The following is an 18,402-nucleotide window of genomic DNA, read 5'->3' as shown; positions in this document are numbered from 1 at the left end:
CCTTCCCCCCAATCCCACCCCCATCCCCTGACTTGTGGTAATCACCATCCTACTCTCTGCTTTTATGAGTTCTGCAAAAGAAAGCTACTTTCTATATAAATGGAATGATGCACTGATAAAAAAAATACTACAAGCCTTTGTCAAAGGAATAATGCATTATTAAAAACACTTGATAGGGGCAGTTGAGTTGCTACTTGGGATGCCTGCACCCTATATCAGAGTCTTGGATATTCTGTTTCAGATCCAGCTTCCTGCTAATGCCTGGGAGGCAGCAGTGGTGGCTCTTGTACTTGAATCCTGCCACCCACCTGGGAAACCCAGACTAACTTCTAGACTACTGGCTTTGGCTAAGCCCAGAGCTGGCTGCTTCAGGCATTTGAGGAATGGAACCAGTGAATGCAAGGTCTCACTCCATCTGTTTATTTGTCTCTCTGCCTTTCAAATAAAGTGAACAAATAAAAGGTTTGACTATTTTATAATGCAGTTCTATTTCTTTGTGCATGAACTCTTCATATTTTCTTGTTACACCTCTCTTTCTAAAGATTTTATTTATTTATTTGAGAGGTGATGCTACAGACAGAGAGAGGGAGAGAGAGACAGAGAGAAAGGTCTTCTATCCAAATGGCTGCAATGGCCAAAGCTCAGTGCCACAGGCAGAGAGCTGAATGGGAAGAGGAGCAGCTGGACATGAACCAGTGCCCATATGGGATGCCAGTACCACAGGCAGAGGGCTAGCCTACTATGCCACCACACTGGCCCCCAAAAAAATGTGTTCTTAACCTTCTCAATCACCAAACACATTTCTCCACCTGCTAACCTCCCACTTGAGTCAGTTGTCTCCTTTTCCAAGGAATGATGGAAATGGGATTTGAGTGCTACGTGGCTCCTTACCCATGATAATCCCCTGATTAACTCTTATTAGCTCACTGCAACACTCCCAAAGAACAGGCATAAACTCTTGTACTCTCTGCAGCAGCAGAATGGTGCTAAAACTCTGACCAGCCCTTACTTCTTAGTACTTTTCATAGGCAGACAGATGGGCTAATGTCCCACATGTAGCCTAAAACATGACAACTTAAAGACACTTGCATGAAAGGGATATTGGAAAACCCTTTAGTAAAACAAAAAAAAATTCTTGCAGAAACACTTTCTTTTTAAAATTTTTATTCATTTATTTATTTGAAAGTCAGAGTTACACAGAAAAAGATGGAGAGACAGAGAGGGCGGGGGCGGAAAGAAAGGGCGCTTCCATTGCTGGGTCACTCCCCTTATGGCCACAATGCCAGGGCTGTGCCAGGTGGAAGCAGGAGCACAGAGTTTCCTTCAGGTTCCGACATGGGTGCAGGGGCCCAAGCACTTGGGTCATTTTTCACTCCTTCCCCAGGCACATTAGTAGATAGAAGTGGAATAGCCAGGACTCAAACTGGCACCCTTATGGAGTGTTAGCATCACAAGTGGCTTTACCTACTACACCATCATGCTGACCTCACAGAAGTACTTCCTAAACAGAAGAAAGATTCAATTTATGCTTAAAGGCTTCTAGGAACTAATTTCTTCACAATTTTACTTGTGTGAATGCTATTTAAAGTACCAGGAATTTCAGGAGTATATTTAATAACTCTGTTTATGTTCTTCATTATCAAACATATGATTATGTTCAGTGAAATAAGCCTAGTTTGCAGGGATGGTTCAACATTCACAAATCAATAAGGATGATATATCACATCAATAAACTGAAGAACAAAAACCATGTGTTTATCGCAATAGATGCAGAGAAAGCATTTGATGAAATACAAAATCCTTTCACGATGAAAAATTTAAGCAAATTGGGTATAGAAGGAACATTCGTCAACACAATCAAGACAATTTATTATAAACCCACAACCAGCATCTAACTGAATGGGGAAAAGTTGGAAGCATTCCTACTAAGATATGGAACCAGACAAAGATCCCCACTCTCACCACTGCTATTCAATACAGTTCCGGAAGTTTTAGCCAGAGCCATTAGGTAAGAAAAAGAAATCAAAGGGATACAAATTGGAAAGGAGGAACTCAAACTATCCGCATTTGGAGATGATATGATTTTATATATAGGGGATCCAAAAGACTCCACTGAGAGAATATTGGAACTCATAAAAGTGTTTGGTAAAGTGGCAGGATATAAAATTAGCACACAAAAATCAATAGCCTTTGTATACACAGACATTACCATGGCTGAGGAAGAACTTCCAAGATCAATCCCATTCACAATAGCTACAAAATATTAAATATCTTGGAATAAATTTAACCAAGATGTCAAAGATCTCTATGATGAAAATTATAAAACATTAAAGAAATAGGAGAAGACACAGAAAGGGGAAAAATTTTCCATGTTCATGGGCTGGAAGAATCAGTATCATCAAAATGTTTGTTCTTCTGAAAGCAATTTACATATTCAATAGTATTCCAATCAAAATGCCAATGACATTCTCTGCAGATCTAGAAAAAAAAATGATGCTAAAATTCATTTGGAAGCACAAGAGACCGCAAATAGCTAAAGCAATCTTATTCAACAAAAACAAAGCTGGAGGCATCACAATACCAGATTTGAAGACATACTACAGGGTAGTTATAATCAAAACACTCAGTTACTGGGGGAAAAGAATGGTAAGAAAGAAAGGAAGAAAAACAAAAGAAGGAAGGAAGGAAGGAAAAAAGGAAGGAAGGAAGGATGGAAGAATGTGTAGACCAATAGAACAGAATAGAAATGCCAGAAATCAATCCATGCATCTACAACCAACTTAACTTTGACAAAGAAGCTAAAATCAATCCCTGGAGCAAGGAGAGTCTCCTCAACAACTAGTGCTGGGAAAACTGGATCTCTGCATGGAGAAATATGAAATAAGACCCCTTACACCTTATGCAGAAATCCACTCAAACTGGATCAAAGACCTAAATCTATTACCCAGTACCATCAAATCATTAGAGAACAATGGGGAAACTCTAAGACACTGGCATTCACAAATACTTCTGGGAAAAGATCCCAGAAGCACAGGTAGTCAAAGCCAAAATTGACAAATGGGATTGCATTAAGCTGAGAAGCTTCTGCACTTTAAAAGAAACACTTAGCAAAGTGAAGAAGCAACCAACATAAAGGAAGAAAATATTTGCAAACTATGCAACTGATAAAGGATTAATATACATAATCTATAAATAGCTCAAGAAATTCAACAATAAAACAAACAACCTAGTTAAGAAATGGGCAGAGGACTTGAATAGGCATTTTTCAAGACAGGAAATTCAAATGGCCAACAGACACATGAAAAAATGCTCAGGATCACTAACCATCAGGGAAATGCAAATCAAAACCACAGTGAGGTTTCACATCACCCAAGTTAAAATGGCTTCCATACAGAAATCAATAAACAAATGCTGGAGAGGATGTCGGGGGAAGGGTACCCTAATCTATGATTGGTGGGAATGTAAACTGCTGTAGCTACTATGAAAGACAGTATGGAGATACCTCAGAAATCTGAATAAGACCTACCATATATGACCCAGCAATCCCACTCCTGGAAATTTACCCAAAGGAGATGAAGTCAGTCTATGAAAAAGTGATCTGTACCCATGGGGTTATTGCAGCTCAATTCACAATAGCTAAGATACGGAATCAACCCAGATGCCCGTCAACTGAAGACTGGCTAAAGAAATTATGGTATATATACACTGTGAAGTACTACACAGCAGTTAAAAAATCTGGTCATTTACAACAAAACGGATGCAACTGGAAATCATTATATTTAGTGAAACAAGCCAGTCACAAAAAGAAAAATACCATATGTTCTCTATGATCTGTGGTAACTAATAGAGTACCTAAAAGGTAATGAGTGAAACTGACACTTTGAGATTTGAGATGTAGTGATTTTGAACAGCCCTCATCTCGACTGCTGAGGAAATTTTTTTTCTTCATACTATTTGCTGATCTCTTTATTTAGTGTAGGGTTAATATTATGAATATAAAGTTAACTGAAAATAGATCTTTGTAAAAAAATAAGAATGGGAATAGGAGAGGGAGGAAGAAGAAGGGAATATGGGTGGTGGGGAGGGGAGGGTGGAAAGTATCACTATGTTCCTGAAACTGTATATATGAATTACATGAAATTTGTATACATTAAATAAAAATTTAAGAAAATATCCCAGAATCTTTCTTTGGAAGTACTATCCATGTAACATTGTGCATGTGTGTGGGGGTGTGTGCATATGTGTGTCTTTAAACCAATGCATGCAAAGTGTACCAGCCAAATTAGGATGAGAAATACAAAATTTAGATTGCATAGTTAGGGACAAGCATTTGACCCAGTGGTTAAAAAGTCACTTGGGATACCGGCATCTCATATAAGAGAGCATGGGTTTGAGTTCTGGCTCTGCTCCTGATTACAGCTTCCTGCTAATGCACAGCCTGGGAGGCAGTGGTGATGACTCAAGTGGTTGAGTCCCTGCCACTCACGTTGGAGATTTTGAGTTCTCCCAGCTTCAGCCTGGACCAACTCTAGCTGTTGCAGGCAACTGGGGAATGAAGCAGTGGCTTGGAAATCTGTCTCTCTATTTTTTTCTCTGTGTGTCTTTTTGACTTTCAAATAAAAATAAATAAATAAATAAATGTTTAAAAACCGATCATGTAGTTAACTCCTCTTTCATTCTGTCCTTAAGTCATAGACTAGATGATAGAGGGAAAGAGAGAAAGGGGAATGGGGGTTGCTATTTCAAATTCAAAATCAATTTCTTAAAGTGAGGCTTTTGGATAGTAGAACATATGTAATCCCAGGATCAATGCAATAATTTCCTAATTTAATATTTTCAATGATTACTTCACTACATTGATAAGTTCAGAACAGAAGGACTGGAGCCAAACATATATAAGGATACTTCAAAAAGTTCATCGAAAATGGTAGTAAAAAAGGTTAATTTGGTATAAAAGCTATTGGGTTTTTCATTATACTCACTTTCCATGAACTTTTTGAAGACCTTCATATCTGTTTCTTTCTTCCCTTTTAGATTCTTGCTTTGATAGTAAAATTCTACATGCCAGACATGAGTGTCAGAGCCAGTCAGCAGCCCTACAATGTGTTCTGACAAAGTCAGAAAGAGAATAACTTTTTTGTTTTGTTTACAATGTACTTCTTTAATAACAGGAAGACAGGCCCCCAAAATTGTTAATCTAGTAATTCTTTTGTATTTGGCAGCCATTTTTGTACTGTCAGTAAATTATTTTGTTCTTGAAATTTGACTGCAGTAGCTCATTTCACCCTACTCATGTTTACATAAGAGATCTCTCAATTGTATCTATGTTAAATGACAACATAAGTAGATCTACCCATCCATCTGATAGATCCATCTATATGACAGATCCAGGAAATTCGATGTTTTGGGATAATCATTTCTCGGTTTTACTTGGCACTGTGCCTAGCAGTGAAGAGCTCTAAATTTGGCATCTGTCATTGCCTATCTTGGTCCAAATTACATCATACTAAATGCCATGAAGAATACTGCACAGGGGAAATCAGCAGTGGTTATGAGAGTGGTAAAGTTCACATTACTGTGCGCTGTGTCTGAATATCAGAAGTGTTAGCCAGATGCTTCTCTACACTTCCAAGAGGGAGGGTGTGGAGCCACTGGGATCCAGAGGCAGTGATGTGAAGGATGCAGAAGACAAATAAATCAGGGGCTGTGTTCATTTCATCTGGCCTCCGTGTGATTCCACCAACGTCACTGTGGGTAACCAGAGTCTGCAGGAGGACCCTCTCCCTTGTGAACTCCGATGCCTTCGAGGTGCTGCCCATCTAGACCAGGCGTTGTGGTAATTTCACACATTCCCCTAATAACATCCTCGGGGGCTGTCATGTATTTTCATGGGTCTGCCCTATTATCCCTCCCTGCTTGAGTCTTACGGATAATTGATGGTGCTTCAGTTAATCATCTTTGGCCCTCTTTTGTTCCCCAGGTATCTCAGGCTTCAAGGGGCTCCTTTATTGAGAATCGATGTCTTCTCCCATGTAATTGATCACCGTAGACCCAGGGACACCCAATTCATCGTGGAGGGTGGGTAGTCATCATGAATAATCAAAGAGCTGTGGTGGCACTACTGCAAGAGTGCAAGCAAGTACTGGATCAGCTCTTGTTGGAGGCCCCAGATGTGTCAGAAGAAGACAAAAGCGAGGACCAGCGGTGCAGAGGTGAGCTTCTGATGGGAGGCACCAGGGGTGAGCCAGCAGGTTCACTCTCCTCTCCCCTGCTCGAACAACATACTCTCCTCTCTGCCCTATTTTTCTTCTCTTGGCAGATGACCACCGAGAGATGAGTGGATTTCTAGGGCATGAATGGGACATGGGCTGCTGGCCGATGGGCCGGGGAGGAAGCCCACTTTGTTGCAGTGAATTGCTGTCAGTTCTAATTTTAGGCTTCAGTAAACATGTGGCTACAAGCAACAGTTTAGTGCAGGAAGAACAAAGGGTCCAAGTTGGCTGGTGCACATAAATTTCAATTATTAAAAAATTGAAGCAACTTCTGAATGGCAGCATGGACTTTTTTTCAAACTAGAATTTTGTGCCTCATCAGTTTCCATAGACTTCTACCGTTTTCATAAATATGTCATCACGTCAGTCCAGTCTCTCTCAGATAACCACTACATCCCTCACTGTATACTCTCATATCATTTATAGACTAAGCCTGTTCACCCCAATATATACTGATTACATCATGAGTAGTATTTAAGAATTTGGCTTTTGGCTCATTTCATAGTTTGTGCTACTCATAGTTTTGAAATAAGTCATTATCTTGGGAAGTTTTGGTGGCAAAGTGTAGAATGTTAAAGCAATGCTTAGCTCCTCTTTAGCCAGTTTTAGGAGAGGCAACCCTCCTTTTCTTCAGATTTTGCCTTATAGTTTAACTAAATTTTCCTCCATTTCTTTAAGTATGTCCTTTTCACATAGCTTTACTCTTTTTCTTTGTACCTAGTGTTTTGCTATTCCTTACAGAAGTAAGGTCTCCATCTCTTTTGTGGCCATGGGTTCTATTACGGGAAAAGGTTCTGGGAGAGTCTTTTATTCCAGGTTCTGGCATTCAGGCCCACACATTTTCACAGTGGCACTCTCAGATGCCGGAGGAAGTCTTGATGATTTGTAACCAGTCACTTGTGTTCCTTTCAAGATCAGTGGGAAGAATCACTATATTCCTAAAGTTGTACTTATGAAATTTATACTTACTAAATAAAAGGTTTCTTTGGGGAAAAAAAAGATAAGCTCCCTTACATCCAGTCAACCCACAGCTCTTCTTTACAGCCACAGGCACCAGTGTGTGACTTTGCTCCCTGGGGACATGTGCCTGTCAGCCTGAGAGCTGGCCGGTTCCCGTCGGCCACAGATCATACCCTGTTGCTGGTCTTCGTCCTCCCCAGGGACTGTGTGTTTGTGTGCCCTTTTCACCAGCGGCGGTTTTTGCTTATCATTTTACTACATCACCCCCCTTTTGTCTCCTCAGCCCAAATTCCGCTAAGCTTTCTGTTCTCCCCAATTGAAGACCCTGAGCTCCCGCCCAAGCCGGTAGCATTTTCTCCTTGTTTCTTCCCAAACACTACAGAACAGGAGAAATAATCAGTTTAGTTCCAGATAAGGCAAATCACGGCTGTAAAATCACTAAATTGGACACAGCCCTGCAGGTGAGCTGCTAGGGGGAAGTCAACGACCAGAAAGGCAGAGGAGGCTGCTGCTGCTCTGCTCGCCCGGGGCTGACAGTCCGGCTCCACAGAGTGGGATGAACCGACGAGGGGGGAAACCTAGGCAGGGCTGCGGGCGCCCGTGGTACTCACCCGCACCTCGGCAGGGCCGCGGGGACCAGCGGAGTGCGAGGTGGGCGCGCCGATTGGACGCAGCCTGAGCGCTTAGCCCCGCCCCCGGCAGGTGCTTTCTGAAGAGCCCTGGCAGCCAGGCAGCTCCACCAGGGCGGTCATCGCGTGTGCTCTGAGAAAAAGGCATTCGTTAGTACAGGGTCGCTCATGGCAGCAAGGCAAGCCAGAGACCAGAACACAAGCATCATGGTTTTTATTCTTTGCTGTCTCCTCACAAGTCCATCCTTGTCCTTCAGAAATTGTCCTTGCCAGCAGGGGTGACTATACTTAACAACTTCCCTGAAGATGCAGAAGGAACCGAAATCCATACAGAGATGTAATTTAAACACTTATTTTGGGGTCAGCTGTTGTGGCCAAGTGGATTAGGCCCCCAGGTTCCGGTTGGGCTCCCAGCATCCTAAATCGGAGCGCCACCTTGGCTTCCAGGGAGCTAGCAGGTGAAGCTCAATTACTTAGGTCCCTTCCACCCAAGGGGATGACCTGGATTGAGTTCCTGGTTCCTGACTTCAGCCTGGTCCAGCCCTATCAGTTGCAGGCATTTGAGAAGTGAATCAGCAGATGAGCACATTCATTCTCTCTCTCTCTCTCTCTCTCTCTCTCTCTCTCTCTCTCTCTCATAAATAAATAGCTTTTTAAAAGATTGATAACAAGTTATGCCTGTGGCAGTTAGAGGGTAAGATTTTCCAGCAGAATATGACCACGTAGGTCACTAATCCTGTGGCCCTGCATTCACTGAGGGAATCCTATTACAGAGTAAGTGTCCAGTACCCCTGGGCTGCTGAAAAAGGGGTGATGATTTCAGTGTCATACTTATAACGCATCCTTGGTAATCAATGCAGATCACTCACTGTTGTAACTCATACGATATCCCCACAACATCAGATGGTCCTTCTGCACCAAGAGACTTCCTGACATTTGCCTGGTTAGTGGCAAGTTCACAAAAAGGCACTGCAAAACCAAGGCAGAATTAGATTTTCTACCCTGTCTGTTTTTCATTTTGTGTCATATCTCTTTTGCACAATGTAACATGCTTCACGTAGATATAAGACTAATCAGCTCTTGTGACCATGATGGTCTTTTACCCACTGTGGTGTGATTTACAAAATTGTTGAGACATGACACTTGTCATTCTGGAGCTCATGATGTAGTGAGAGAAACAGATGTAGTTACAGAGCAGTGGGATGAAGGCCGAAAGAAGCTGGCACCCTGAGGGCTTATGGGCACTCAGGGCATCTGGATTCCACAGTGAGGTCACGGCAGGCTGACCAGGAGTGGCAATGTCTGCTGAAGAGAGTGGGCTTGTTTGATCGTAAAGACATTGGAGAAGAGCAGAACCGGATGTGAAAACTATGAAAGAATTTTTGTAGCGCAATGGCCCAGACCATCTTGATCTTAGAAAAAAAGATGTGGAAGATGGGGGGAGGGGGAATGAAGCAAGAATGGAGGCGGGCCGGCGCCGTGGCTCAACAGGCTAATCCTCCGCCTTGCGGCGCCGGCACCCCAGGGTTCTAGTCCCGGTCGGGGCACCGATCCTGTCCCGGTTGCCCCTCTTCCAGGCCAGCTCTCTGCTGTGGCCAGGGAGTGCAGTGGAGGATGGCCCAAGTCCTTGGGCCCTGCACCCCATGGGAGACCAGGATAAGCACCTGGCTCCTGCCATCGGATCAGTGCGGTGTGCCGGCCGCAGCGCGCCTACCGCGGCGGCCATTGGAGGGTGAACCAACGGCAAAAGGAAGACCTTTCTCTCTGTCTCTCTCTCACTGTCCACTCTGCCTGTCAAAAATAAAAAAAAAATAAAAAATAAAAAAAAAAGAATGGAGGCGGTCATTCAGACAAGGACTACTGAAAAGCAAAAGGAGAAGATGGGTTTTATAAGCCACAAGATTTGATAAACAACTAGATTTGGGGCAGGAAAGAGAACAAAATGTCTAGACTGACTCCTGGGTTTCGTATGTGGGTGACTCAATGAATGGTAGTGCCATTAATCAAAGTAGATAAAATAGAGGGAAAACAGTTGATGGGTTCAGTCTGAGTCTTTGGTTTCTGAAGTTTGGACGGGAGATTGCATAGACACACATAAGTCTGATGCCCATCAGAGATTTGATGTATCTACTAACTTGACCATTGCACAAAGAATTGGTGCCATTCCAAATCCCATTTGTGCTTTCTGTGTTTGTTATCTGGATTCAAGGACCATAGTGAAAGCATGAGCTGAGGCGAGGTCTTAGAGAAGCGAAAGAAGTTGTACAAATGGCTTCTGCATTACCCAGCTGCCACAAGCCCCAAATGCCATTCCATTCCAGTCCCTGTCTCATTTTACAGGGAAAATAATATTTCCTTCATTCCTTTCTCTGATTCTTCATGCAGAGGTGGTCACTGAAGCGCTTTACTTCCTGCTAAAAACCTTTCTTAATGCCTGACTACCCCAACTTACCTGTAGGGCAAAGTAGGCCAGGGCCACCCCTGACAGATAGCCCCTCGCTATTATTCTCTGCATCAGAAGCAACAGCCCTGGCCAGCCAGCAAGAGGCAGGGAAAAGTGCTGTTCTGCCACGGAGGTGCTTCATCATAACACTGGTAGCTCAACAGCCTTTTCTTTGACTGCAATTTCCTTAACTGAACTCTGACCTTTGCAGCTTCACTCCCCAGCGAGTTAAGGACCCTGATCCAGGAGGCAAAGGAAATGAAGTGGCCCTTCGTGCCTGAAAAGTGGCAGTACAAACAAGCCGTGGGCCCAGAGGACAAAACAAACCTGCAAGATGTGATTGGCGCCGGGTTGCAGCCGTTACTGGTAGGACGAGCCACACCACCTGTCCCTCTGACATCCCCAAGTGAGGCAGTTAGACACTAAATGGTCTAATGGATTAAATTTCTTCAAAGCACCAGCCGTCCCCCTACCCTTATGCTCAGTTGTGCCAGATTGACTAATGTGGGGGAAGTGGCTGCTTGAAAAGCATCATTTGTTTGTGAGATCTTGTGTTGGAAGCCATATCTAGTAAAAGTGAGAAAAAGGTGGTCAGTGGGACTAATGCAGTGCCTGTCACCCTGAAATGTTTACGTATCCTTGGAGGGCAAGAGAAGTAGTTTTGATCCCACTGTACCTCATAGCATTTTCATTTTGAAATGCTGCTTTCTAAAACTTGACTGGATCGAAAACAAAAATTTACCACTGTTTCATCAGTGTGGCCTGAGAGCTAAGCCATTGAGATCTGGCATGTCCTTTCCCTTGGCCCCACCTGGAATCTTTGCATCAAGTCAAACTCATTGACATGCTTATTCTTCAACTCAATGGCAATGAATCGAATCAGTACCTCCAACCCAGATAGGAGAAAGAATCAAGAATCACGCAGGGACTCAGATTAGAACTCAGGAGTCAGGCGTAGGTCCTGGACATGGTGCAAAGACTACCATTTTACTTTATGGCAACATTGCTTTTTGTTCACATTTCTCAGATGATTGTCAAGGGAAAAAGTTTATTAGCTTATCTGTTTTTTGTTTTTTCTTTTTGTTTTTGAGAGGCAAAAAAACAGAGAGAGAGAGAGAGAGAGAGGAAGCCCATTCTCTGGCCTGCTCCAGTAATGCCACAACAAGCAGGGCTGTGCCAGGCTGAAGCTGGAGCCAGGAATTCAATCCAGGTCTCCCAAATGGGTGGCACAGATCCAATTACTTGAGCCATCATGGCTGTCCCTCAGGGTACACATTAGCAAGAATTTGGAAAAGGAATTGGAAGCAGAACTCAAACCCAGACTCCCCAGTATGGGATGTAGGTAGCCCAAGTAGTGTCTAAAGCACTGGGCCAAATGTCTGCCGATGTATATGTATTTTTTTCTCAGATAAAAACATTATTTATCTGAAGTCATTAGAAACAGTGACAGTATCCTAAAATTTTACTATATCAGAATAATGAGGTCATATATTTGGCTCATCTCAAAATACATGTAAAGACATTGCCTTTTCTTATTGAAGCAAAAAAATCTAGGACATACCAGAACATCTTCAGAAGCTGCCCAGAAACAGTAAAATTTCCACCTCTTTCAACTGCCCCCAAAATTAAACAAGGCAGGGTAAATAGACAGAGGATTGCAGGCCAAGGGAAGTGAATCTTTGGACAGAATGCAATGCTGAACTAGAGGGTTTAAATTACTGGCCATTATTTGTGGAGAGGTAGAATGAAATAATAACTGTAATTTCTGTCTCACTATAGAGTTTACAAAGTAGTTGCACGTACATCATCTCATTTAATTCTCCAAGTCTTCAGTGGATGTTATCATTCTCATTTTACAAATGAGGAACTCAAGGAGCAGAGAGATGAATTTACCTAGGGAACAGACCAGTGAGTGCTGGAGCTGCGCCATTGGCTCCTTCTCTGTCTGACCCAAATTCTCGGACAGGCAGCTGGCAGCCCCAAGTGAAGAACTTGAAAGCACAGGTAAAAGTCCTGAGACTTGTTTACTCTAAAGCAAGCTATTGGCTATCTGGTAGAAACCTCTGCAAAGATTAAAAAAAAAATTCTGTATCTGTGCTGTGCAATACAGAAGCCACCATAATCTGCCTGTGGCTCTTGAGCACTTGAAACATGACAAATGTGATTGAAAGACTGAATTTGTGGTTTTATTGATCTCTTTCTAATTTTTATTTAAGCGGCCACATTGGCTAAGGGCCACCATTTCACTGGACTGTGCATCTCTGAAGCAGCAGTTCTTAAAGTAAGACCTTCCAACAACAGCATTAGCATCACCCAGGGATTCTTTGCAAATTCTTGTTCTTGGGCCACAATCAAAATCTCTTACTGAATCTAAAACTCTGGGGATGGGAGTCCAGCAAGGAGCATTTAACAAGCTGTCTGGATGAATCTGTACATGTTAAAGTTTGAGGGCCACTGCTCTAAGAGATGATGATGATGGCAAGCCAGAGGGAAGCTCAGAGAGCTTAAAAAAGGTTGCAAGTGGAGAAGACACAGGGAAGGAGAGAAGGACAATCCAATGTGAAGGTGGTCAGAGCCCACAGAAGTCTCTTCTCCTTCTGTCCTGGGGACTGTTGTGTAGACCAGAACTTTTCTGGAAGAGCAACAGTTGCTTCATTTGCCACGTGAGATTGGCCGAGTGGTGTGTTAGGAAGGTGAGGGAAGAATGGCCTCACTGAGGGACTGGTTCTTGCATTAACCTTTGGCCTATTAAGTTCCTCTGAGTTTTGAAAATAGCCTGAGAGATGGAGATGCAACACATAACTATAACCAGGGCTTTCTTTGTCTTGTCCCATCCCACAGTCATCAGATACCCCTGCTGCATTCAAAGTTGGTGGTGACATCAGCTGAAAAATTGAAGACAACTGAATTTTAATAGTGCAAGTCCCACTGCACTGGGGAGCTAATGTGAGTTAGGAGACAGGCAACTCATTTTTCTGCTGTTTAACAGAGCCCGTTCATTATTCCTCCTGCTATGTGCCTAGACAAAGAAGTTTCCAAAAGTTTATGAAAAATGCATTTGATTTCAAAATTGTGCATGGACTTCAAAATTGTTTTGAGCCAAAACAGCTTATCTTTTAATTCCATTTTTCCACCAACTTTTGGAAAATCCTTTGCACATTATGTATATTTGCACAACTCAACAGGTACCTTGTGGGCAGCTCTGAGAATCAGTCCATTGGGTCTTCCTTAGTCCCTCGTTGTTATTTAATCTGGGAGCTTTCTGAACCCTGAGCATAATTTTCTTTAGCTTACCCCGGAACCTCTGAATTAAGCAATCACACTTCCAAAAGACGTGCAGGAGGAGCTCCTCGAACCAGACCCCAGTGCACACTTACTAACTCACTGTGTTTTGTAAACATGGAGAACTGTATCACCCTGTGGGTCAGGCTCTCCTAAACTCTCACTGCTTTCAAAATCTTAGCTTGGTAAATGATTTCTTTTTGTCCCAATTCTTTATGTCCCATCCGTTCCAACGTGAGAGTTCACTGAAAGCTGGATGGTCAAGTTTTCATAAGTGACTCATTGTCACACAAAACAACAGCTCAAGGCTGCTAAGATTCTCTTTTCAGTTCTTATTGTTGTATTCTCAAAATTGATTCATACAAACTTTCCATGATTTTTTTAACCTTGAGATGAATTCTCCCCTGAAGTGTCCCCTCGATTTTTAAAATTAGCATTGTACCTTGTTATTTACACAAATAACAGATCATAATTAAGCATAGAATGGTTAAGAAAAAAAAAAAGCATGTCAAAAGCAACTATTTTCCACAGTTCCCGAGTTGGTGAAATTATGAGTCAACTTTAATGTGCATCTCTTAATCTGAACTTCAGGAAAATGTTATGTGTTTTATGTTTTGTGTTCTGTTCTACACTCCCTCCCCCACCCACACCCTCCCCACCTCTCTCCTTCCTTCCCTCACCAGCCCCCAACTCCCCGATCCTTTTTCCTTTGGTGGCCACAGACAGAAATTTATGGCAGGGGCCAAGCTCTTTTACACTCCACACAAAGCTTGCTGACTTGAGAGAGTCTGTCTGCTCTCTCCCAGAAAAAACACCTGCAGAATGCTCCCCGGGAAACTGGGAGAGATGGGAGATTAATGTGGCTGTAATAGCTGGGCAGCCTTTTCCGCATTATGCCCTCTCCCCAGGTGGATGGGTCTTTTCCGAGATGATACCAATTATTTACTGCTGAAACATCTGTTGATAACTGCACCTGCCCTTGTAAAACCAAGCATATCGCGGGGTCACGGGGATGAGGACCTAAAATCCTACCTCATGCTAGTTTTGGTCTATTCAGAGACGCCCCCAAGTCCGTGGGTTACCATCATCTTTAATGTCTCATCCTGCCATAGAAAATACTTTGTAAACACTGCCCTGCCCTGCCCTACGCGCTTTGAAGTATTATTTCATCTTCGTCGGTAATTTATATTCCAGGGCCATTGTGCGGTGGGAAAAAGAGGGGCAACTTTTTTGTTTTCCTTTTAATTGTATATCGTCTGACACTTTGACCTGTATTATTAGTAGTAGTCAGGAAAAAAAGGATTTTCTCCCTCTCTTATTTAAAAATAAAATTTCAAGGGAAAGTATGCGCTCCTTCAGCTCTTTTCACTCAAAACAATGTTTACACTCCGAGAGGGAAGATGAAAAGCGTGAGCAACTTTTTTCAAGTGCCAGAGAAGGGCATTTCAGTTTTTGAAAGAGAACAGTAAGACTCTTATAAATATCGTATAGCAAAACCTTTGATGGATTTTTCAAAAAGTATTGAAGGCATTTAGCCTTAGCTTCTGTTCAGCTCAGCCTCGGGCTGTCGCTGTGGAGTGCTGACGTCCCAAACCTGTCTCTGTTTCAGAGTTGCCCAGGAGTGCAGCCACCAACCACAATGTGGATGCCACCTTTGGGAAATTTTCCAGTAACTTGCACTCTCCTAGAAAGAAGAGTTGGTACACAAGTAAGGACAATCTGAAAATAGAGCTTTGAAAAAGGAGATTGGGGCGGGCATTTGGCACATCCCACAGCAGACTGCCTGCGTTTGAGTCCGGCTCAGCTTCCCAGTCCAGCTTCCTGTTCCACATGCATTCAGGCAGGCTGCAGGTGACAGCTGAAGAACTTGGGTCATGCCACCAACATGGAAGACTCAGATTGAGTTTCAGGTTCCTGGCTTGGCTGTTGAGAGCACTTGGGGCGTGAGCCAGCAGATGGAATATATTGCTCTCTCTTTCTGTGTATCATCACTCTGCCTTTCAGAGAAGTGAAAATAAACTTAAAAAGAAATAAAAAGTGGGTTTGGATTTCCATGTCTGTGACAACTGGGAGCAGATTGGGCTACAAGGCCAAGAACTGTTTGATAGGCTTTGATTTTGAAACCTCCTACGCCATGTTGGGAATCCTGATGCTGATGGAGGAGGGCGCTCTCGCCAGCCCTGCTTCTGTGAAGAGAGACTGGCTTGGAGTCAGCCCTGAATTCTCTGTGATGCCTCCTGAGGGAGAAACAGGGTATTTTTCAAATGTTCACACAAGAGACAGAGGAGATGAAGCAAGCTCAGAATGAGGATTTTTTTTCCGCATATCCTGTTCAACTCTACAATCAAGTAAATAAGTAATCTCCTAGCCTTTATGCCCTAAATCACTGTCTTACTTTTTTAGATTTTTATTTATAATACCGACAACAGCTGCGGCTGAGTAGGTTGAAGCCAGGAGGTAGGTGTTCTGGGTTTCCCATGTGGGTGGCAGGGGTACGAATACTTGAGCCATCACTTGTTGTCTCCCAATAGTGCATTAGCAGGAAGCTGGATTGGAAGTAGAACAGGGACTCAAACACACACACTCTGATGTGAGATGTGAGTGTCCAAAACAACAACCTAACCACTGTGCCAAATGTCCACTCCCACAAATGCTTTTTAAATATCCTCATGATCTTGTAGTGATTTGAAGAGAGACCAAGAATTTTATATATATATATATATATGTATGTATGTATATATGTATATATATATATATACACACACACACACACGCACCTACAGTGTTTCATTGTTTTCTTATGCTATTTTGGATTTTTAAAAAACCTTTATGGGAATGAATGAGCATATGCAAAATATCTCCCCCTACTGGAGTAAATTTAATTAATTAATTAATTAAGAGATTGGCTCAGAAATGACCCTACTCCAACCAAATGGTGTCATTGAGCTTGCAACAGTTTTTAAATATTTTATTAGGTCCCGTAGCCAGGATAGTAGATCAGGGGACTGGAGGTGAGCTACTTGGAAAAGGCAGAACAAACTGTATGTGCTGATCTTTTGGGGTGGTTGGGGTGAGCACTGACATGATATTAAGGGCACAAGAGGAGGAGGTGATGTTGGCACTCTTGAATTTTCATCCTGGCTGTTTTCCTGACACTTCAAACTCATGGTCATCCTCAGTTCTCACCCCAAATATGGTCCTCCTCTAGAATCCACTGAGTGGCACTACCAGAAGTCCACTAGCACAAGCTGGACACTTTTTAAAAATATTTTTCTTTATTTATTTGAGAGGTAGAGCCACAGACAGAGATAGGGAGAGATGGAGAGAAAAACTTTCTGTCCACTGGTTCACTACTTAGATGGCTGCAATGGCTGGAGCTGAGCCAATTCTAACCCAGGAGTCAAGAACTTCTTCTGGGTTTCCCATGTGGGTGCAGGTCATCTTCCACTGCTTTCTCAGGCCATAAGCAGAGAGCTGCATCAGAAAAGGAGCAGAAGGACACGAACCGGTGTCCATATGGGAGATCGGCACTGGAGGCAGAGGCTTAACCTACTATGCCACAGAGCCAGCCCCACAAGCTGGACACTTCAGAGTCATTTTTATTACTTTCTCCTCGTTGACTGCCATGTCATCAACAAGTCATCAATTTTACTTTCTAAATATTTCCCCAAGTCATTTCCACCCATTAATACTGGTCTATGTCTCTTTGCTGCTGCTGCTGTAACAAAACACCTGACACTGGGTAAATCATAATGAATTGAGATATATTTGGCTTGTATTTCTGAAGGCTGAGAAGTCCAAGACTATGGCATGGTTGTGTGGGGAGGACTGTCATGCTGCATTATCCCATGGTGGGAGTTGAAAGAACTAGAGAGGGTGAGAGCAAGAGAGGGCCAAATTCACCTTCACAGCAAATCCATCTTGAGAAAAGTAACACACACCTGCAGTAGCATTAATCCACTCATGATGGCAGAATCCTGATGACAGGATAACTTATTATATCCCATTTCCCAACACTGTTAGATTAAAGATTAAATTTCCAGCATGTGAACTTTGGAGGTAACATTCAACCATAATACCAGCCCAAGTGGCAGTCATGTCTTGCCTAGTCTGTTGCCTTTGCTTCCTGAGAAATCTCCCCATCCAACATGTTTCACTACTCCACAACCTTTCTCCATGCACATGGTGATTCATGCAAACTACAAATCCAGCCCTGTCACCCCATAATGCCTAGGAATTCAAAATTCTGTAATAAGACCCACAGGCCCTGCAAGGTGCAGACCTTCCCTCTGCTACACTTGCTCTACCCTCTGTCCTCATGCCTCCACACTCTTAGCATGAGTGTCCCATGCACATAGCTGTTCTCCAGTCCCAAGGTACTCTTCCATCCTTTTCATGATTGATCTCTATGTGTCTGTCATCTTCAGTTCAGGTTTCCATTCTTTATGGAGGCTGTCCATGATTGCTGAGACTAGATCACATTCCCCTGTTGTGAGTTCTCTGATGCACCACCTTTGTAGAACTTTCAAAGGGCAATTAAGGCATGTGGAGCAAAGTCTCAGAGTTGTATCTAAACTTTAGCCAACATGAAAGGACAGCCACCAATGAACTTTGTCATTTAATAAACAGCAATGAAAATTTAGGATTATGAAAGTCTTACCAAGTGTCAAGGATTGAATTGCTTCTCCTAAGGTATTGGATTAAGATGGTGGAGCAGGAAGGGAGCTTACTGCTCTAGTCTAGGAGAAGATAGTTTTTAAAAAGTGGAAGGAGTACAGTCTCAGGAAAGAGGAAGAAAGCAGCAGAGGAAACTCTA

General features: G+C 42.9%; 1 protein-coding gene across 10 annotated transcripts in view; it reads left to right on the top strand.

The window, feature by feature from the left end:
* Window positions 1-18,402, top strand: part of ALPK1 (alpha kinase 1) — a 158,606-nt gene that overhangs the window by 78,303 nt on the left and 61,901 nt on the right. For 8 of the 10 annotated variants that reach the window (XM_062199726.1, XM_062199729.1, XM_062199728.1 and 5 more), the window contains 3 exons: window positions 5,981-6,212; window positions 10,516-10,670; window positions 15,196-15,294. In XM_062199726.1, coding sequence (XP_062055710.1) covers window positions 6,092-6,212; window positions 10,516-10,670; window positions 15,196-15,294 — 375 coding nt within the window. In that variant the 5' untranslated portion in view covers window positions 5,981-6,091. Of the gene's footprint in view, window positions 1-5,980; window positions 6,213-10,515; window positions 10,671-15,195; window positions 15,295-18,402 lie in introns of those variants that run through there. The other 2 variants (XM_062199730.1, XM_062199731.1) reach the window with 2 other exon arrangements.

Source organism: Lepus europaeus, chromosome 8, assembly GCF_033115175.1.
Source record: "Lepus europaeus isolate LE1 chromosome 8, mLepTim1.pri, whole genome shotgun sequence".
Lineage (NCBI taxonomy): Eukaryota > Metazoa > Chordata > Mammalia > Lagomorpha > Leporidae > Lepus > Lepus europaeus.
The sequence above is the reverse complement of the archived record's forward strand: the minus strand, read 5'-3'. Positions and strand labels throughout refer to the sequence as shown.